This window comes from Meleagris gallopavo, chromosome Z, assembly GCF_905368555.1.
Source record: "Meleagris gallopavo chromosome Z, MGAL_WU_HG_1.1, whole genome shotgun sequence".
NCBI classification, from domain to species: domain Eukaryota; kingdom Metazoa; phylum Chordata; class Aves; order Galliformes; family Phasianidae; genus Meleagris; species Meleagris gallopavo.
The window spans coordinates 23,842,502-23,864,106 of record NC_139435.1 but is presented as its reverse complement, the minus strand read 5'-3'; the positions used below and the strand labels follow the sequence as shown (position 1 = coordinate 23,864,106).

General features: G+C 35.8%; 1 protein-coding gene across 2 annotated transcripts in view; it reads left to right on the top strand.

Annotated features, from left to right (window-relative positions):
* SV2C (synaptic vesicle glycoprotein 2C) overlaps positions 1–21,605 on the top strand; it is a 93,261-nt gene that overhangs the window by 66,861 nt on the left and 4,795 nt on the right. The window contains exons 5-13 of one of the 2 annotated variants that reach the window (XM_085213554.1): positions 972–1,105; positions 3,009–3,098; positions 7,195–7,305; positions 8,315–8,403; positions 9,142–9,306; positions 12,178–12,311; positions 13,860–14,063; positions 14,285–14,444; positions 15,614–21,599. In XM_085213554.1, the coding sequence (XP_085069680.1) occupies positions 972–1,105; positions 3,009–3,098; positions 7,195–7,305; positions 8,315–8,403; positions 9,142–9,306; positions 12,178–12,311; positions 13,860–14,063; positions 14,285–14,444; positions 15,614–15,647 (1,121 nt within the window). In that variant the 3' untranslated portion in view covers positions 15,648–21,599. Of the gene's footprint in view, positions 1–971; positions 1,106–3,008; positions 3,099–7,194; positions 7,306–8,314; positions 8,404–9,141; positions 9,307–12,177; positions 12,312–13,859; positions 14,064–14,284; positions 14,445–15,613; positions 21,600–21,605 lie in introns of those variants that run through there. The other variant, XM_085213553.1, reaches the window with a different exon arrangement.

Here is a 21,605-nt window from a genome sequence, read left to right as displayed (position 1 = left end):
CTATCATTTCAGTAGTCCAATTCATGTAATTATATGTTTTATAAAAAAGCTGAACTAACAACTGAAGTTTCACATGAGTTTTTTCTAGTATTTCTTTCTGCTGTCTCCTTAGGAGTCCATACTCATGTATATTTCAACATCTGTTTCTCAAATGAGATGTTTTCTCATGCCATTTTTTTTTGCATAAGATCTTTACATAATAACAATTTTTTTTTCAGTGTTAACTTTGTTAATGTCAGATAGAAGTTTAAATACTAATTTATTTATTTTTTTCCTGTACATCAAGTTAAAAGAAAAGAAAGAAATTACCATATGCCAATATTTCAGTGTTGAGTTAGTACTGAGTTACAAGATACTAATTTGAAGAAGGTCCAAGAGCGTAAGTTTTATGAGCAATTTACTCTGATTTTAGAGCTTCTGTTTCTAGCAGCCTAAAAGCATATTGCTGTAGATTTTTCTGCACTGTTTCTTGAATACTTTTCACAAATTTCTGCTGTTTCTGCTTTATTCATTTATTTCTAACGATTTACTATGAGAACTCAGTGCCCAATATTCATTAACATTTAAAATAGCTTATAAGACAAAGATTTTAAGAAGCCAAATAGGTTTTGTCAGTAGAAGATAATATTTTTTTAAAAGTTTCTCATTTCTGATGCAACATTCAGAGTCAGAAAAATCAACAAAATATATCCTCTTAGTATTTTTAAGAGATTTTTAATTCTCCCTTCTTCCAGTATTCAAGCAGAACTATCTGCCTGTATGTTAAGTCTCACGTATGATCAAGACATCCCTTCTCCATTACTGTGACTACTTTCATAGAGGTTTTGCCAAATGATGTAGACTTCCTCATCATCATTCTGTATAGTATGGACATTTTCCATGTTGACATGCATAAGACTGAAATTCAAAGTGTAATATTACTTGTGAAGTCATTTATATTTGTGAAAGTTTGTGAATTTCTTCTTTCTTAGGATGGAGTTTCAGCATGGGATCTGCTTATCAGTTTCACAGTTGGAGAGTATTTGTGATCGTCTGTGCATTGCCCTGTGTCTCTTCTGTGGTAGCCCTCACCTTTATGCCAGAAAGTCCACGGTTCTTGTTGGAGGTATAACTTTCAACATGTTTTTTGGGTTTCAGTCAAAACTATTTCTGTGTTTACATTTGGAAAGAGACATCAAAGATAATTAAAAAAAAAAGCTTCTTTAATTATGTCAGTAGCAAAAGGAAAACATGGGCTGAATGAGGTGCCTTGGTAATAGAGGACACTGAAAAGGCAGAGTTACTGAAAGCCTTCCTCGCTTCAGTCTTTACTGTTGAGACTACCTAGCAGGAATCCCAGTACTCTGGAGATAAGAGAGAGTCTGAGAAAAGGAAGAATTCCCCTCAGTCTAGGAGAATTTGGTTAGAGGTTGTCTAGTCAGACTCAATGCACACAAATCCATGGGCCTCAATGGAATGTAACCATGAGTGCTGTGTGAACTGTTTACCAAACCACTGTCCAGCATCTGTGGAAAACAGCAGAGGTTCTTGAAGACCAGTGGAATGCTAGTGTCACTCTAGTCTTCAAAAAGGGCTAGAAGGAGGAGCTGGAATGCTACAGACCACTTAACCTCACCTCTGTTCCTGGAAAGTATTAGAGCAACTTATTCTGGGCGTCATCTCCAAGTAAATGGAAGAAAAGAATGTTATCAGGAGTAGCCAGCATGGATTCACCAAGGGAAAATCATGCTTGACCAATTGGATAGCTTTCTATGAAGTCATGAGTGGCTCTCCCTTCAAGGAGAGCAGTGGATGTTCTGCGCTTTGACTTCAGCAAGGCTCTTAACACTGCCTCCCATAATATCTTTGTACATAAGCTTAGAAAGTGTGGGATAGGTGAGTGGATAGTGGACTGAGAACTGCTTGACTGGCAGAGCTCAGAGGTTTGAGATTAATGGCACATGGTCTACTGTGGAGGCATGTAGCTAGCAGTGTTGCCCAGGAGTTGCTACTTGCTCTGGTCTTATGTGACATCTCCATCAGTGACATGGATGAAGGGACAGCGCACAGCCACAGCACATTTGCTGATGATGCAAAGCTTGGAGGATTGCCTGACACACCAGAAGGCTGTGCTGCCATTCAGGAAGATTTGGGCAGGCTGAAGAGTTGAGTGAGGAGGAACCTTTTGAGGTTCAACAATGGCAAATGTAGAGTTCTATTCCTGGGGAGGAATAGTCACACGCATCAGTACAGGTTAGGTGCTGATCAGCTGGAAAGGAGCACTGCAGAGAAGGAACTGGGTGCAATGCATCTTTGTGTCCAAGGAGGCCAGTGATATCCTGGTATCTTGGGATGCATAAAAAAGAGTGACAAAAAGGTCAAGGCAAGTGATCCTGCCTTTCTATGGTGTCCTGGTGGGGTCACATATGAGTGCTGTTTTCAATTCTGGGCACCTCAGTTCAAGAAAGAGAGGGAAGTATTGGACAGAATCCAGCTGATGGTCACAAAGACGATGAGTAGTCTGAGGCATCTCCCTTCAGTGGAGAAGCTGAAAGTGCTGGGATTGTTCAGCCTGGAGGAGACTGAGAGGGGATCTTATCAATGCTTAGTTATATCTGAAGGATGGGTATCTAGTGGATGGGGCCATAGTCTTTTCAGCAGTCCCCAGGAACAGGACAAGATACAACAGGCACAAATTGGAAAACAGGAATTTCCTCGGAATATGAGGAAGGTTTCTTTGAAGGTGACAGAGAACTGGAACAGGCTGCCCAGAGAGGTTGTGGAGTCTCCTTCTCTGGAGATACTCAAAACCCACCTCGCCGCTTTCCTGCTCAACCTACTATGGGGAACCTGCTTTAGCAGGTGGTTGTACCAGATGATCTCCAGAGATCTTTTCCAGCCCATACTATTCTGTGATTCTGTGATTCTCTGGTTCTGTTTACACAGTAACATTTGTATAACAGGCATTAAGATTGTTCAGTGGCTATCTGAATGTATGTTTTGTTTAAATGCTTTCATTCAATGTTTAGATTGGAAAACATGATGAAGCTTGGATGATACTCAAGCAAATTCACGACACAAACATGCGAGCTCGTGGTCAGCCTGAGAAAGTCTTCACAGTGAGTATTATTACACTTAATGTTCACCACCTAGTATATCAACCAGCTTGCTGACTGGTGAGATCTTAAGTACTTAAGCAATCAGTATTATTACTCTGCATGGCAAAGCAAATAATTTGCACTATAAATATCTAAGTATAGGGACTGAGTTCCTATGAAATTGTCATACATTCAGCAGATTTTAAGAACTCAGCCTTTGGCCGGCATATTCTTGGGGATAATAAATAGACAGGCTCCCAACTGTAATTTCTATTTTGTTTAATAATAACAATAGAAAAATGTGGAAGCCTAAATCAGCTGATATTTTTTCTTCTGAGATTTTGATTTTTTTTTTCATTTTTACCAGCTAAAATTATTTTTAAATTTATTGTCATTATTTTGAGAAATTGTTTTAATTTTCTCAAAATATCTTGCAAGATATATATTTTACTTATCTCATGATAAAGCCATACTCAAAATATTGATGAATTGTTTCTATGAGGAGGAGAAATTATCCAGCTTTGGGTTCTTTTTATGCCACCTTCTCTATTTATGAATAATATACATTTTTTTCTTTCTTCTCCCCACCCCACCCCTTTCCCCGAGTACAGTAGGACTAAACAGCAGAAAGCATTTTTTTACACTGAAAACCAGCTTCCCTTACCAGCCTGTGTTTTACCATGGGAGTGCTGGTACTCTGTTCCCTCTCATAGCCATGTGTAAAATTTTATTTCTCTTCCAGGACTTTCTTCTTACATTAATGCACATATAACTCAATTAAGAAATCCTCTTGTAGGTTCTGTACTTGCAGGCAGTCTTAGGAATGACCATCTGACTGTATAATTTTACTTCACCAATACTTGCAACTTATTGTCTTGGATATAGTTTCTATAGCCTACATTTAACTTTTTTTCCACAAGGAAACTCAAGAATTCAGCCTGAAGGAAGGCTAGTTAGCATATCTGTCATGTTACAGGTGCATTTACTGATATACCAGTGACCGAGCCCTAATACTCTCCAACCTAGCCTTATTTTATTTGTCTTTACTCAATTAGGGTGTACACATAGCCATAAATACACTTAGGGTGTAATTTCACATTTGACTCATGCTAATTTGAGCTGCTTTTGAAGGTATTCTTACTCTCAAGTCACCTTTTCAGTTTCTTCTGCCAGCATGGCTATTCATCAATCCATTGCAGAACCTGTCAGTCATAACTGACAGGTAATCCTACCCACTACTCAGACTGTTAGTTTAGGCACTTCTTAGGGAAGAAGACAGAAATGTGCTAGGAGAAAAAATATGAGAAACGATCAGCTATAGTATCACATCACTATTGGGGATTTTTGCCAGTTTCTGCCTTGACCATTGAGAAAACACAATAACAAGGAGGTGATTAGAAACAGTACATTGCATGCCAGGGATACACACTGACAGAAGTCTCTATACCCCCAAACCTAGGCTTGTGGCAATATGATTAGAAAATGCATCACTCTCTCCTCATTGGACAATTATTAGCACTTTATCATATTAAGCCCACAGCACAAAGAACTTCAAACATCCTTTTAGTCTATCTTTCTTTCCCTTTCTCTCTGGCCACTGTGACATTTTGTGTTGAAAAATTGTTCTCCTACCTCTCCTGAGCTCCATGGCTTCATCTGGTTTATGTCAATATCATTGTATAACTTAAGTGTTGGAATTTTCCTCTGCTTTCTGACAACAATTACACCAAGCAGATAAACTTTGATGGTGTGTTTTCTACTCTAACAGCTGGTGTAACTTTAATATTTCTATAATTTTAGGGTGCTTTTGTTTGACTTGTTTTCCTGAATCATATTGATATCATCTTTTTTGAGAAGCTTTTTCTTTTTTTCCACAAGTCTTGTTTATTCTTGTTACTTATTCTATTGAGGAATTAAATTCAAACCTTTAGAAAAGAAATGCATCAATTAATGAGCAATTGGTTTAAAGAGCCAGAAACTCCTAACTAGATGTAAACTAGTTATATGTTGTGGAACTTGTGGAAATAGCTCAAAATACTTTCAAAAATGTATTCTGAGACGAAACAGAGTTCAAATAAGTTGTTAAGGATTCATATAGATGCTTAAATTCCTCCCTGGGTCCATAAAATATGCATTACTTAGATAATTGGTTTAAAGGCTAAAGTAAAAACAAACAAATAAATGAATAAATAAAAATCCTTCTACCTCAGAAACCAAAATTCTCTCCATTCTTTCACTGCTGTATATAAAAAATCTTTCCATTTTCCTATTATATTTTCCTTCTCAGGAAAATTCTGTAGAATTTTAGACATTGTGTATTTCTACACATTGCTATTGAACAGAGGTTCTCTTTTCATTTAAATAGGTATTCACACCCTCCCTTCCCTCCCCCCACGTCGCTCCCCCCAATTCTTCATCCCTCACATACTGACAGCTAAATTTGCATGGTCCAGATGGGCCATTGTCCAGATTCTATAGGAGCTTTTTTGTGTGTTCGAGGATCATCAAAGCCATGGGCTTTTTGTTCCTAGTCACATGTAGTGGTCTTGGACATATATAATGCCCCCCAGCCTTTACTGCTCCAAACAAATCAGGTGGCCTGGACACTGAAAAGGCTGCAACTCAGCTGCTTGCTCATGAAGTATGCTAACTCCAGGAGTATTATTCAAAATGTTCTTTTCACTCAGAGATGTAGCATGAAAATGTTTGGGGAAGTTTTTATATACAAGGTTTTTGATAATATTAGAGGACTCAACTTTAAATCTAGACCAATTCTATTGCATAAAATATTTCATAAAAAATCTAAAAAATCTAAAATCAAATAAATGATAGACAGAATTATTGTTGTTGGAAAGGATATGATGAGAAGGTTTTGAATATAATAGTTTAGCAAGACAGTGAGCTTTTTTATTTCAGAAATTAGGTTGGTTACAGGTAGAACCACTTAGTGAGCTTTGTTTTGTTTCCATTAATGGGATGAGACTGCTGGTCCTTCTTAAACATAATACATCTGAAAAAGCAGTAGGCTGAAAACTAGAACCTTACCATTAATACCACTATTCTTTGATTCCCTGTAGTCCACTTCGATACATCTGCGGGTGGTGTCCTCGTTTTGTTAAGAAGAAACAGGATCTATTTTGGTTGCCAGATATAGCAGCCGAAAATTGAATACCCCTTCTGTTGGTCTTTCCTTCTTTCCTTTCTCATTTATCTGTCACTTTTCCCATTCTACTTATTTTCTTTCTATCCTTTCTATTCATCTTTATTTTAAATAAACTGTGTATGAATACACTGTGTTTTGCTATTATGGGAATGAAAGATAAAACTATAGTATATTAATTAGATCAAGAAATAGATAAGACTATATTAAAAATTTTTATTCTCCTACACTTCATTATGCAAGATAAAATTAGCATTGTAAGCAGCATTACATTCTCTGTCACTGGTATTTCTGTATTTTTCCTTTATGTTTGTTTATCTTATTTCAATTTAGATGTAGAAGATGATTGCTAATAACAGCAATAACATGCGCAGTTCCAGACCATTTCACCTAATTTTTTCTTTCCTCCTTAAAAAAGGATAATTAAAGCCTACATCTGAAATACAAAGAGAGTTCTCTGTCTGCTATTCCAGGAAATAAGAATAAAAGAAAAATGCTATTCAACTACTAATTCTTGATATTTCAAATGCTTCTGTATCATTACTGTATAGTTAATCAATAGACCTTCAGAGATGTGTTAATGGCAAGTCAGAAAAAAATATCAAACTCTGAGCATGCTTAGTTGAAGGTTTAAATAACATTTTATCCTTCATGGCATTAGACATAAGTACAGCAAAGCTTGAGCAAAACCTCACAGTAACATGTTGTTTCAATCAAAGGAAAAGGATTTCCTGCATGGTTTGAAAGTAGAGCTTTTCCAGTACAGTTCCCTTCATAATTAACTTTGTTATTAAAATGTGTTCTTTCATATTTCCAAAACATTCCTAATCTAAACATTGGTTTAATACCTGTTCATTTTTAGTTTATTGGCTTTATTAAAACCTTCTAACACTCGTTGATATTCAGTTCAGTGCTTCAAGAAAATGCAAATATTTGCTGTTCTGTTTCTATTTCTAGGTTAACAGAATTAAAACTCCAAAGCAGATAGATGAACTCATAGAAATAGAGAGTGATACTGGAACTTGGTACAGGAGGTGTTTTGTTAGAATTCGCACAGAGCTATATGGTGTAAGTAACAACATCTCTATTTGTTATGTAATTATCTTTTATAATTAGCATTCAGAAACACAATAAATTCTTTTGAACTAATGGTTGCAATAACTGCAATCCTGCATTTTCCATGCAACTAGAAAAGCCAGTAATCAGTGTAATAATCTAGTTTCCTGGGCCAGAAAAGGCACAGATGAATCACAGGTGTTCACTGTAACTTCAGAGGAGAAAAATGTTTCATTGGCCTTTACAGAAGTGACGGCTGACATTTGTTCAATCTCCACAATATAATTTGTACTGAAAATACATATTAATATCTACACATGTGAAGAGGTGATACATGATGAAAGTCTTTACCTAGAAATGGTAAAGTAATGAATAATTTGTGTAAATAGATGTCAGTGAGGCCCTATAAGCAATTCAATATGCATATATTTTTAATATGTCAGATATTTTACAAGAAAACTCCATTAGAGTTAATTTAAAAAGATTAATGCATATGCATTGAGATTGATACGCATTGATTATTTTTTTTTGTAAAATCAAAATTATGCAGTATTGTCAAACCTTGAAATGAAAGTTGAGTGAATACTCATTAATTTAAAAAAACAAAAACAAACCAGCAAACAAAAAAAGCAGAAAAAAAACAGTCCACGTTATTGAAAATGTTAAAAGAAAGTTCTACACAGGTGAGAAGGAAACACTTCTGAGACATACTTCAGCTGGTTTATTTAAGATAGTGAATGAAGCAACATAAAGGATAGCAGTTCTATGCAGTCAGAGAACAACTGAATTAATGGACAAAGTGAAAAGAAACCAGAAAGGCATAGAATGTACATCACCTGGTAATAGCCAGAGGACAGTGTACTTGTAACAGAAATACAGCTACCAGTTCTGTATCAACAAGATCACCCACTCTCTCTGATTTACTGAGGAAGCAAGCAAATCAGAATAAAAAAGCTTGTGCTATTAAACATAACTACTCAAAATACAATTTAAAATGAGTTTATTTCCTACTGCTTTTCAGATTTGGTTGACTTTCATGAGATGCTTCAACTACCCAGTGAAGGACAATACAATCAAGCTCACAATTGTGTGGTTCACCCTGTCTTTTGGGTAGGAGCGGTTGAGATCCTGAATCATTGTTTATGGACTTGACAGAAGAATCATCTGCATGCAAATCTCTGTCATTCAGATTACTTTTTTTTTTTTTTTTAAGTCCTTATTCAGTAACTTTACAAAAAATGTTATTGTATACTTTATTCGTGGTAATAAACCTGACTTAGATGATGTCTATCTTAGAACACTGGCATCTTCTGATGTTGAGATCATTCAGTATTTTTATACAGGCAATTGACAAGCACAGAAGAACTGTGATTGTCTCAACATTTTAAAAATATGAACATAACTTGAAAGTAAGTTCATATTCTTGAAGTTATTTTTCAGGGAGTCTTCAAGTTAGGCTTAATTTATACACCCTTTTGAAGCTCTTAGTCTGCCTATTTGTATCTAAAGGCAAAATTTAATATAAACACTAGAAGAAGATTCATCTTTGCAGCTCCCACAGTCTGCAGTTTATGAAGAGCATTATTCTTCATGTGTGGATGCTCATAGGACTTTCCAGTCTTTGTTAGGGCAGGGCCTAGCATCTGAGCCTTTCTCATCTGCCGAGCAAGAAGCAGGACAAGTGGTAACACCACCCTTTGGGACAGAAACAGATAGAGGGATAGGGATGGGAACAGAGAAAAGCCAAGATGTGGGGACCATGGCAGCTTATAGCTCTGGGAGCACAGCCCTACTGTGATCCCGCTGGATCGGGCCCTAGGACGTAACAGCATTTTCTGTTTTTCACAGCTACTATGGCTTATCTGTCTGGTTTCCTGATGTCATTAAACACCTTCAGTCAGATGAGTATGCATCCCAGGTGAAATTTTTCCGCAACGAGGAGGTTTCAAATTTTGTCTTCAACTTTACACTGGAAAATCAAATTCACAGCAGCGGAGAATACATCAATGACAGGTTTATGATTGTCTTAATAATAAATAAATGCATGTATTCTTGGAAGTCTGATTAATATAACATTTTCCCCTATCAAATGGTAGTTGATAGTTTTCTTAGTTTTTTGTGTGTTTTTTTTTTTAATGTCTCTATTCTCAATCTCATACAATTTACCATAATTCAGTCTTGAATAGTATGTTGGTACATGAGAATTGCTCCTGTGTACATCTTGCTAACTTTAGTGTTGGATCCCTTAAGCCAACATTGCTCCCTGCCCTCTTGAAAACAGACTGAAAAGAGGACCGGAAAGCTCACATTAACAGTCTTTCTTTCCACAGTGGGGTTCAAAGGTTTTCAGACACAGCATGTGTCACAACATTGCAGGGAGAAGGGGAAGGATGTACTTTCATTTATGTTGCTATTTTTTACTTGTATTGATTTAAGATGCTTCTTTGAAAATGCGAAACGTTGAGAGGATAAGATCTTAGCACAGGAAAACAGAAATTAATTACTAGTCCAAAGCATAAGATCTTAGCACAGGAAAACAGAAATTAATTACTAGTCCAAAGCAGCTCTAAAATGGGAGGACAACACTTTGGCAATGTCTTTTTTCTTTTAAACTGAATGTATACTTATTAAGGCTCTAGCTAGACTTTTATGGATACTAGATAACTTAGAAGACAGTTAAACACAGCTGCTTTAAGTTTCTGGTTTCTCTTAAGAGATAAAGAAAACCACCTTTGATTGGTCTCCTGGATAACATGGTGATAAGCAATTATTATTTCCATATGAAAAGATATATCTAAGTAAATAAAAATACTGATTTTATTAATTCAGTGCTTTTCTTCTTCTTTAATAAGAAATCAAGTTTTGACACAGCTTATGCATTGCAGACAAAAATGACCTGTTATCTCATTTTTAAACTAACAATTACATCCAGTTCCTTTCCAAGAGACATCTGTTCTCCTAACAACAAAGAACCACTTACAGTCAGTAAGTTTTAGATGTTTTGTACTCTGTCAACCAAGATCTTGTTAATCTGAACTATAAATTACTGTAAAACATTAAGTCTAGTACTAATCTATTCAAAAGCACTTGCAAATGTGCAAATTCAATAGGCATCAGACAGCTATTTGAAATTCACAAGCTATTTTGAGCAGTAGGGTGAACTCTTTTGATATGCTTTATCCACGAATGTTTCTGTATTCCTGTCATTCTTAATTTCAGTGTTTCCTTCAGCTGGAAGATACTGTAATACTTCACTTTTTACTTCATTACATTTCTGTTTGGTTTGAATTCAGATCACTGTGATTCCATTTTTAATATAGTCACAACATATTTCCTGTCAAAACTTGATATGTGCATCAGGAGCTTGTAGGACATATAATCTGTCTTTCCTATTACGTTTGACTAATCTAATTGCTAAATGCTCTTTTAAAAAATCTCCTCTGATATTAAGTTAATTTTTAAAATGGAAAGTGTTACATATAAAATGATAATGAGTTGATACTGAACACCAACCCGATTATAACCAGTGTCAGAAATGAGAAATGATAGAGAAGTGAAATTGAAACTAATGGGCTGAGAACACCTGCTTTTCTGACCAATACAGGAAGAGAATCATTAGCTAATAATTCTTCTTCTATGATAATTATAATTAGTTCTTGCTATACTTTCTTGTCAATACACAATTCCAAAAACATCTCTGCTGAGAGTGTAATTCCTATTGTTTAAAATGTAACATATTTTCTGTGCTGCTGTTCCTACCATTAGACTTACAGTAAGACATATACTTAGCTAATCACATCAGGTTTAATTAGAATAGAATCAGATCTGTGTTTGGAAGGGTTTGCTATTTTAACACAACAGTTAAAGATTGTTTTTTGAAGTGCTGCCACTTTGAATGAAGTCTGCCAGCAAAACTGTACATCTTTAATTGCATCTTTTTCCAGACCTCCATGTAAAATGAAGTACATTAGAAAGATGCTGCTTAATTACTACATCTATCTTTCTTTTTTTTTTAATTTCATTACCATGATATTAGTATTAAGTGTACAGTGGAAAAGTTTTACAGTATTGTTTTAAGCCTAGTAAAGTTTAGTTAGGAAATAACTACTAGTAAGATTCTTTGCCCTTAACTTTATCTACTGATAACTTGATTGAACGTCATGATCAAAAACGAAAGAGTTAAATAAAGGTCAGAAGGAACAAGGGTATTCAGAATTAGAAAAAGCTGCTGACGATACATTTGTGCATGTCTTATGCAGAAAATAATTGCAGTTACATTCACAGACAGAGCTAGGAAACCCATTCTTTCAGCTAGATATCTAGTTGTATGAAATGCCAACGTAATTGTTGTGATAATGGTAAACCAGTCTAAACCGTTTTTAAAATCTTGGATGGGTACATTCTGGACTTGAGCCTCACACAGTGCTCAGTGTATTTTTCTGAAGAAATAAAGGTTCTTTCAGAAATGCTTTCTTTCCAGCTCCTTGGTAACAGCAGGTGCTTGTTTGTTCTGAGAGGCTGGGTTTCTGGTGTTTGAGATCCCAATTTATGACTGTAATGTTAAATTGCAAGCACTGTTCCTTTTACAAGACTGTTGCACAAATGTCATGACATAACTGAAATATTCCGATAGAAATGCTTTCACTTGTTATGGCCAGCAGCTAGGTGCAGCTATGAACTTTATTAGTGCTTTTTCTGACAGAGAGTATTCCAGAGTCAACTAATCATTTATTACATCTCCTGAGTCTCAGTAAATAATCACTGTTTCTGGAGGTGTGACTTTTTAGAAGGATGCCTGTTAAATATGTGTAACTGCCTCAAGTTGACCTGTTGCTGTTTCTAACCTGTGAAGGGAATCTGATACAAATTATTTGTATTGGACAGGTTCGTCATGATGAAGTTTAAATCAGTAACCTTTGAAGATTCACTTTTTAAGAACTGTGTGTTTGAAGACATAACTTCCCTGAATACATACTTCAGGAACTGCACTTTTGTGAATACCACCTTCTACAACACAGGTATTACATGAAAAACCTGCGCTCTTCATCTGCGTATTCTCATTTAATTGTTATGATGTGATTATAAATTCTGAATTTCTAATAAGGCATACAGGAAGCCTTCCTATAGGGAATACAAAGCTGTAAAATCAACAGGCCTCACTGAGTAGTATCAGAAGAGAATGGATCACACCTCCGTTTGAAATACTGCAGGCCTAATATTGACTCAGATAATAAACTTTTCTTTGATTTTCAGCATTCCTAAAGATATCCAATCTGAAGATGAGAAATAGGTTGCTTTAATCAGGTATTTTATTCTGGCCTAGAAAGACTTGTGGAAGTATATTCTGCCTGCTGTAGCATGGGAGAGCGAGTTCAGGATTCATACTATCTCATCATTTCCAATCTACTAAATATTCTAGAACTTGTGTGGTTTTTTGGCTGTTGGATTTTTTTTGTGGGTTTTTTTTCCCCCATTTTTTGTACATTATAAGTAAAAGCAGAATCTTGCCAAGAAAGCTTGTGTTCAAAGATAGACAGCAATTTTAATGCTTTTCTGTAACTCTTTTATTAGCAACAGAGTTAGACTTCAGGACAAGCAATGCCCAGCTTTCTTCATCTGGAAGAAATGTACTCTTGAATAAGGATTTTAAGGCTGATGGGAAGAGAAGAAATAAAGGAGGAAACATAAGGAGAGACCTCTGAAATGTTATTTAAAAAAGAATGGCCTAAACCACTGCATGTAGTAATGCAACTGCATTCTTATTCAGAAATGCATGAGAATGTCACCAGTGTCATGGTAAAGTGGTGACCATCTGATAGATCCTAATAGGTTCTGACTGATAGCTTTCAAAATAATTAGCTAGACACAGAACTATTAAAAAAATTGAAGTCAGAAATATCTGTGGTTAGTTGTGCTTCAATTAGGAGTATTTAAACAGTCTCAGCTTAGGCTGAGATTGCAGAGCTCACAATTAGTGAAACAGTTTGATAAACAAAGAACTAATTGCATCACTTTGTCAGATACATTTTTAGTACATTTTCTTCAGACCAGAATGGAGCTGAAAACCAAACTGTCCTCTCAGGAATGAAAACAAGTGTAATCTGAAATCTGCATGAACATTTTCTTCTAAGAGAACTCAAAATAATCATGACAGGCTGTTTTATCTGAAAGGTTCTCTCGAAAAGTATGGAAAACATAGGTCTGATACCAAGCAAGGCTGTGGAACAGCAGCAATGATGATTGATAAAAACCTGCAGAAATCCTGTGCTTTTTACGCAAGACCAGCCCGTTAAGAAGGGCCTGAACCAAATGTAGTCCAAATAGAATTGAACTATGTTGATATAATCGACCAAATTCAAGGTCTCCAATGACTTCTTTATGACCTTTGCATATTTTTCTATTAAGGTAAAAGGCTATCAAAATTAACAGTGGTAACTTGTGCCATTTTATGAAGCAGTAAAATCTCCTAGTTGTCATTAAAGTTGTCTAAATTTGCAGTGTTTTTAATCAAAAGGTACACATGGAGGCAACTGTTAGCTGAAAACTTTTTTTTCTTCTTTCCACAGATCTCGAGCAATATAAATTTGTTGACAGTGATTTTATAAATTGCACGTTTTTTCACATCAGGACAGGATGCCAGATTTCCTTTGATGATGACTATAGTGCCTACTGGATTTATTTTGTTAATTTTCTGGGAACGTTGGCAGTGTTACCAGGGAACATTGTGTCTGCTCTTCTGATGGATAGAATTGGACGTTTAACAATGCTAGGTATGGACTTTACTTTAAAACAGGAAAAATCCCCAAACCCAAAGCTTTTCTTACAAAGTGACATTCTCTCTTCTTAAAGATATTCCTTTAGTTTTTTAACTAAAGTATATGAGACATTTATTTTGCTACATTCTGGGAATAAAATGTTAGACAAAGAAAGAAAAGTCATTCTTTCAAGTACAGTTCCACTTCAAATCCTTTTTTTACCGTCTCATACATAGGTGGTTCCATGGTTCTCTCTGGCATAAGCTGTTTTTTCCTGTGGTTTGGGACCAGTGAATCCATGATGATAGGTATGTTGTGCCTCTACAATGGCCTCACCATCTCAGCCTGGAACTCTCTTGATGTCATTACTGTAGAGCTGTATCCTACAGACAGAAGGTATGTAAAGATATGTCTCCTTTAACCTTGCTATCAGCAGGTATGGTAAAGATAAATAGTTAAGTATGACCTTTACAGCAATAGTGATGTTTTGGATGGATTAAAATCATATTTTGTCTTAAGAATAATAAAAAAAAAGATTATTTAGCTATTTGGTATGTCTTTCACAACAAATACTACCTAATAAGGAAAATACTGCAAACAGGCTTGGATATTTTCCCTGTTTTGCCTTGGGGGAAAAAAAAAAAAGGTAAAACTTTCCAGTTTTCTGCCAAATCACAGCTTGTCTCTTCTCTTATCACTGTGCTATTTCTTATGTCACTCAATGGAAGTTTCAAATATAGTGAAAAACATTTCCAGAACTTTATAAATGCTGGGTGACTTACTGGCAAGCCTGAGTTTGTCAACACCGATGTAACTGATGTTGGCAGTATCCTTTAAGGAAGAAAAACTGTAAACCGTTGAATATGTTTTCATATCTATTTTTAAAGAACTTTACTTATAAAGAACTTTGTCTTTATAGAAGAAATTAATGTCCATTGTTGTTGTTACATCAAAACAACTACACTAGGCTACTCAGAATCCAAAATACTAAGATTTAATTGTAAACACTACTAGTTTTATTACCTCAGGGAATCTCCTTCTGCAAGAGCTTTTTAATCAGCCAAATACTAAGGTATAATTCTAATGAATATCCTTTATAAAATATAATTATAAGTTATTTTGTTGGCATTCCTAAACATAGCAGACACAAGCATTTTCTTAAAATGAAATTAAAAAAAATAATTGGAAAACCCATTGGTATTAATGGAAGAAAAATAATTCATCATTGCTAGGAATGATTAGAACTATGTTACTGGTATTTATTCTAGGATACCTTTATTAGTAGCCAGTGATTGTTTTTAATAGTTTCTGCAAGATATGGGATTGTAGTAATTTTTTCCATGTTTTTCTTTTTTAATAATCTTACATGTGTAATAATAATTGTATAGAACTCTAATTCAAAAATACACTGGTAGCCGAATTGTTGGGATATTTTTTGCAACAGATCAGATAGAAAGTTATCACTTCATATTATCAGGGCAAACAGGTTGATAGGCCACATCTATCTGATCCAGGAAAATCATTGCTGACATAAACTGAAGATGAGTTTTCTGGTTCCATCACAGCCATTTTCTACCTAGTGGAATTACAAGGAAATGAGCAATTCCAGAAGTCTGTTACTACCCATGACTTTTCAAACTGGGGCAAAGGTGCTCACTGCATTGCTGTTTTACTATTCCAGTACATACTTTTTCTTTACTCTCAACCAATGAAATGATCACAAAGCAATTGTAGACTGCAGCTGGAAGATGGTCTAGAAGAAAAGTGTGTGAAAGGAGGCCAGTTCATGTTAACATGCACAGGAGACCAGACTGAGCAACCCCTGCTTTTCCTCATACACAATTCTTCTTTGGAAACCAGCCAGCTGCCAAGCTACTGGGGCTTTGCCAGTGTCATGCAGGCCTTTACAAAAGGTGTTTCTCAGATCGTACTCCAAATAACTTACAAGAGACTGTACTGGCTTTCTAACAGATAAGAATTTGGTGAGCAATTTGGAAATACATTGTGTTTGTGATACACAGAACATGCTTTTGTTTCCTCTTCATCATCTGCCCACAATGCAGTTTAAAGGTTGCTTCAAAATCTTAAGTGATTTGAATTCCATATGCATTCAAAATCATCTGTATCTATATTTATTTTAAATATAATATCTGGATATTAAGCAATTCAGTTGTTTCTCCTAAGTTCTTGTTAAGTGTGTTGTTGGAGAAGGATAGAAAACAAGACTTGTGAGGAGTGGCTGAGGGGATTATGACTGTTAAGTCTGAAGAAGAGGCTTCTGAGGAGAGATGTTGCTCACCACAACTGTCTGAGAGGAGGTTGCAGCAAGGTGGGTGTAGGCCTCTTTTCTCAAGTGACAGGTGATAGGACGCAAGGAAATGGCCTGAAGTTGTGCCAGGGAAGGTTTAGATTGAACTTTAGGAAGAATTTCTTCACAGACGAGGTGGTTAAGCACTGTAACAGGCTGCCCAGAAAAGTGGTGGAGTCCCCATCCCTGGAAGTATTTAAGAGACATGAAGGCATGATGCTCAAGGGACATGATTTAGTGGTGGGACTTGGTACGTCTGGATGAGGGTTGGACCTTATGATCTTGAAGGTCTTTTCCAAGTTAGATGTTTCTATTATTTTATATTTTATGACACTGTAACATAAGTTTAGCTTGTATGTTCTTTATAAACTCTGAGTTAATTTTCACAATGGCTAAAAAAAGAAACTTCAAGACTGTAAACATGTCAGGTGTTTTTCAGACAGATGAAGAAGTTGTGTTAGAAGGTGGAAGATATATTACAAATATTAGCCATAGGTAGGTTTCACATTTTCAGTTAAAAAACACTTAGTAGTATTTAAAGATTAATATATGACATTATTTAATGTGTTAGGTACTTTTTAATGCACAGATTTTAAAGCACACCAGTGACAAGAAGCCATAAATAAGCCAATTTCTAGTAAGCAAGCAAATTAGTCAAGTTTCAGTATTATCTCATAGGTTGTCTCATCTTTTATTTCATCTTTTGTCTTCTCTTCTTAATGACCTGTGCTTTTCTGGATTGACAGTCAACAGATTCTGAAAAGTCTTTGGTCTGTTGTAGCCCTCTTGAGAGCCAAACCATATTGTTCCACAGGTCTGGAAGTCCTGCTCTAAAGTAGAATTATTAAACATCTTGTGAACAGTTTTGTGTTGAGTGTCTTCTCTTTGATGATGGAGTGCTTTTCTACTCTGTTGTAAGCTTTCTGTATTTTCATAGTGCTACTTTGAAATGAGAGGATGCAGAAATTGTGGCACTGAGGAGAAAGATAATGCTGCCAAAACTGACTTTAGATGCGAGATTTGTCACTTGTGGGACCTGTTATTACTGTCACTTAGCATTTTAGAAGAGGGAATGGGCTCAGAGTGTAACTTTCACTGTAGCTAGAAGTATTCAGCACTTCAGCAAGACAAACTTGAAGGTGCTAAGCTGAGCAGCCAGAAAATGTGAAATTCATACTAATGACTATTTAGTCAGCTTAAATGATTTGTTAGGATCATATAGAATTCTGTGGCAGAAATAGGGATTGTGTACTTTCTCCTGAGAGAGCTCAGCTACCTTACCATTGAGACTCTGCTTATTCATCATACAGACCCAACCCAACAGTGCCCCTTCCAACTTCGGTAACATGTGAGGAAAATCAAGTGTCCTTCACTACGTGATTCATGTTTTATCCCTCAAGCTGTCTTTGTTCTGTGCACTGGCAGTGTGATATGGAAAAAAAATACTGTATGATGAGGTAATTATGGATTGTGCTGTAGCGTGTGTGCCCAAGGGGCTTGAAGTAACATTGCATAATTTCCTAGCTCTGCCCGTAATACAAATATGACTAGAAGGGAGTTAAAATTTTCTGAAAAAGCAACATGTAGGAGATTACTATCACTTTAAAATGCAGTCATTATTCATATGAACGTTTAATGTTTTCTTGTTAATTTGGGAAGCAGCAACTTTATAAGCCAAGACTCCGGTCCAGGAATGGACGCAATAAATAAATTTAAATCTTGTATCTCCCACAAAGTAAATCAAGGTCAGATTACATCAGATAACTGACAATTCATAGGTTTTGTAAAGGCTGCCAGACATCTGGGTTTGAATCATGGCCAGGAATATTTAGAATTCAAGATGTGCTATAAAATGATTTCATCCTGTTTTGCCTGCTTTAATACCTCTGAAAGAAGTTCATAAGGGTTTGGTCATGATTAAGAATTAAGTCACCTATCTTCAGATCATTATATTTAGCTTTTTCCTCTTCTGAAGCCCTGAGAATCTATCCCAAGAGAAATAAACCCTATTCTCCAAATGCCTTAGGTCCAACTTTTTATTGTTCTGGTTGTCAGAAGAGAAGTTTTCTATTCACTTGAGTCATAGCAGCAGTCATTAATCTACTGTAGACTGCTTGGCAGCTATTTTCTACTGCCATCCTGTGGATGTGGTTCAACTGCACTTTGCTGAAATTGAAAGGTGGTGTTTTTAAGGTAAGAAATGTAGCACCAATGCCATTTCTTAGGCAATTGTAAGGGAAGAAGGTACATTAACTTGTTTTATTTGCCTACTAAATGCTGTAATTGGTAAGCCAATGATATGCATTTGTGTACTGATTTTTAAAAAATCCAAAAATATTTTATCAGTAGAAAATCGTCAATAGCACATTCAGAAACTCTTGTTTTCATAACATTTGTGTATTATAAACCCCCACAAAAATGCTATTCTGAGTCTATTGTAAAGTGATGGGTAGGTTGAGCACCAGCTCTGGCAAGAAGGGTATCAAATGTCCATGTTATGCATATTCAGTACAACTCTATTACAGGAAAATTAAGTTTTGAGGTGCTCCATAAGCAACGGAAAAGTGATTTCAAACTATTTTAGATATACGAGCACCTTGTCTAACAAGGAGCATACATGGCAACTGAGAAGCAATCTCTTTTAATCTGAAGACTTGGATAATCCTTCTATTTTTAACTTTGGATTCTTGCTGTTTGTTATGTGGGGCTTGGGTGAAAGGAAGCTCAGTGTTTTTCTTGTCACTGCTTTCCCACCATCTGACATAAAATACATATGGTAAAATTCTTTTTCTCTAACACTTAGCTTTCTACCAGACCTGACGTTTTTACAGAATTTTCATATTTTTCTTTAATATTAATACTCAAATCTCTCTATCTCTTTTGTTTTTAACCTTTTCCTCCCTGCTTGTGATAAAGTCTTGGTTGGAACTTGATGATATTTGAGGTCTCTTCTAACACAAGCCATTCTGTAATTCTATGAAGTCTTACTTACCACATCCTTTCCATCCTATCTATCTCCACTCTCTGTGACCCTAGGAGATGTATCAGTTGGGAGATCCTTACCTGTTAGGAGCTTCTCCCCTTTCTGGACCACTTCCTCCAGGTACTCTTCTGATACTGAGCTTTGCGTGGCCACAGTACCAACGTGTCTGTAATTGACACTTGATAATAGGCTTTGAAAGTATACTTACTCCAGAAGTGTGGTTCTTCACTACTTCCTTCAGCACATCTCCCAGTGCTCCTTTGAACTATTTCCCCAAAAGACTTAATCATTCCTCCTCTGAGGAAAGCATTTTGAAGGAATTGCTGCAAACATGTCCCTTGCAGGAAAGTTCTCATGCAGGACTTAAAAAGTAGTGTGCTCTCAGAGAGATCTCGCTGGGTTGCACTGCCCTGCAGCAGAGCATGTCAGTTTGAAGATGATGACTTCTGGGTACACATTTAGCTTTTTTGGCACCAAATATTGTGTAAGTAGTGCAAGTTTAATCAAATCTAAAAAAAAGAAAAAAGGCTCTCGCTGTTCAGAAGACGTATTTGAGACCCTTCTGCTTTTTTTTTTTTTAGAGACCAAAACACTGTTGTCTGTTACAGCAGACATATAGCCAAAGTTCTAGTGAATATATCATGGTTATAATCACACAGTGAAACATACTATCTTGTATCTTGTCCTGAGATGTGAAATAGTTTGCAATATACAGACTGACAATCAAACACTAAGTATAAACTTTTGTGATTTCACTTCCTTAAGAAATGTTTTAAATAAAGAAGTTGACTTTGGCATGCTGAAATAGACAAATGAGTATTAAATGTTAATTAATAAAAACTTCTGGAAAGTATATTAACTAGTCTTCCTTTACATGTCTTCATTCTACTCTGCAAACATCCTCCTAACTAAACCAAGAATTTGACAAAGTACTGTTGCTTTAAATGATTCTGAAGTTGAAGAAAAGACAAACTAGTGACATGATGACTGTGAACACATGCATTGTTTGCTTGAGGAAGTGTTCTCCCTTGCTAGGTCTACTTTTTCAAAATTAAAAAAAAAAAAAGAATATTTCTATAAAGAATCTTGATAAACTTCTCAGTTGTAAGTTTGCTCTTGGTTGGAAGCAAGTTTGCCTGCTTCAGGTTGATTCTATGGAATGGTCTTAAGGGTCTGCAGTAGCAGACATTTGTCATATATGCTACCTAGGAGTACAGACTGCGTATGAGTAGAGGATTTCCATTTCTTTACATAGTGTCTCAGTATAATAACTAGGTAACCAGTTAGTCACTCAATCCACTAGTATTTATGTTAATATTTTCTGTTTAGACTGGAGGCATTTTTCCTCCTAATAGCAATGCTTAATATTAACAGTGTAGAGACATGGTTTTCTAAATCAAAGTTTCTATCCTCCTAAGTGCTATTATTTTGTCCCAGTGAGCACAGTGTGAGCTCCCTGTATTCCTTCTCCCTTTCACTTCTTGAGATTTGAGAGATGTTGGAGATTCTACCATTCTACTGATGATCGTTAGAACATTTTTGTTAGGATAAGATTATTCTTGCAACTATGAATCATACGGTCATGTTATAACACATTTTATTAAAATGATAGCAGTTTGCATAATGCTTTTACAGACTAAATATTATTAAAATCACACTCTACAAAGCAAAAGCCCTGCCGAGTTGCCCATACCATACTCCTTTTTTCATAAGATTCTCAGGGTCTTCTGTCCCAAACAAGGTTTTTTTTAAAGCCTCATGGTCTTTGCTCCTAAGAGATAGCCAATCATTATTATTACAGGTCTCACTGGACTTCTGAAAAAATATTCAGTGAATGTGCATACTACCTATAAAAAATCCATTTCTATTCAGTACCCCATGATGCTCATCCTTCTGTTTTAGTAACCTCCTTCCAAATAGCTCTTGAAAGACTTCCAACCTTCTCTCTACCAACCCAGCATGTTAGATATTCTGAATTTCCAGCTGCAGGTTTTGCTGTTGTGTAAAAGTACAAAGTCATTATTTCCCCATTTTGATTTCTGGAGGGCGGAATAAATTTGTCTCCGTAAAGTGCTGCCACAGTAGAAACAAGATTTCACATAAAAAAAGACCAGGTACAGAATCCTTGTTGGCATTACTTCTATGTAAGATATTGAGCCTATACTGATTTATTCCACTCAAGATTTGTTTCAAAGGCTTTTAATGTTGTATGCACATGTAAATTTATCCTGTTTGTTTGTTTGTTTGTTTGTTTGTTTTCTTTTAG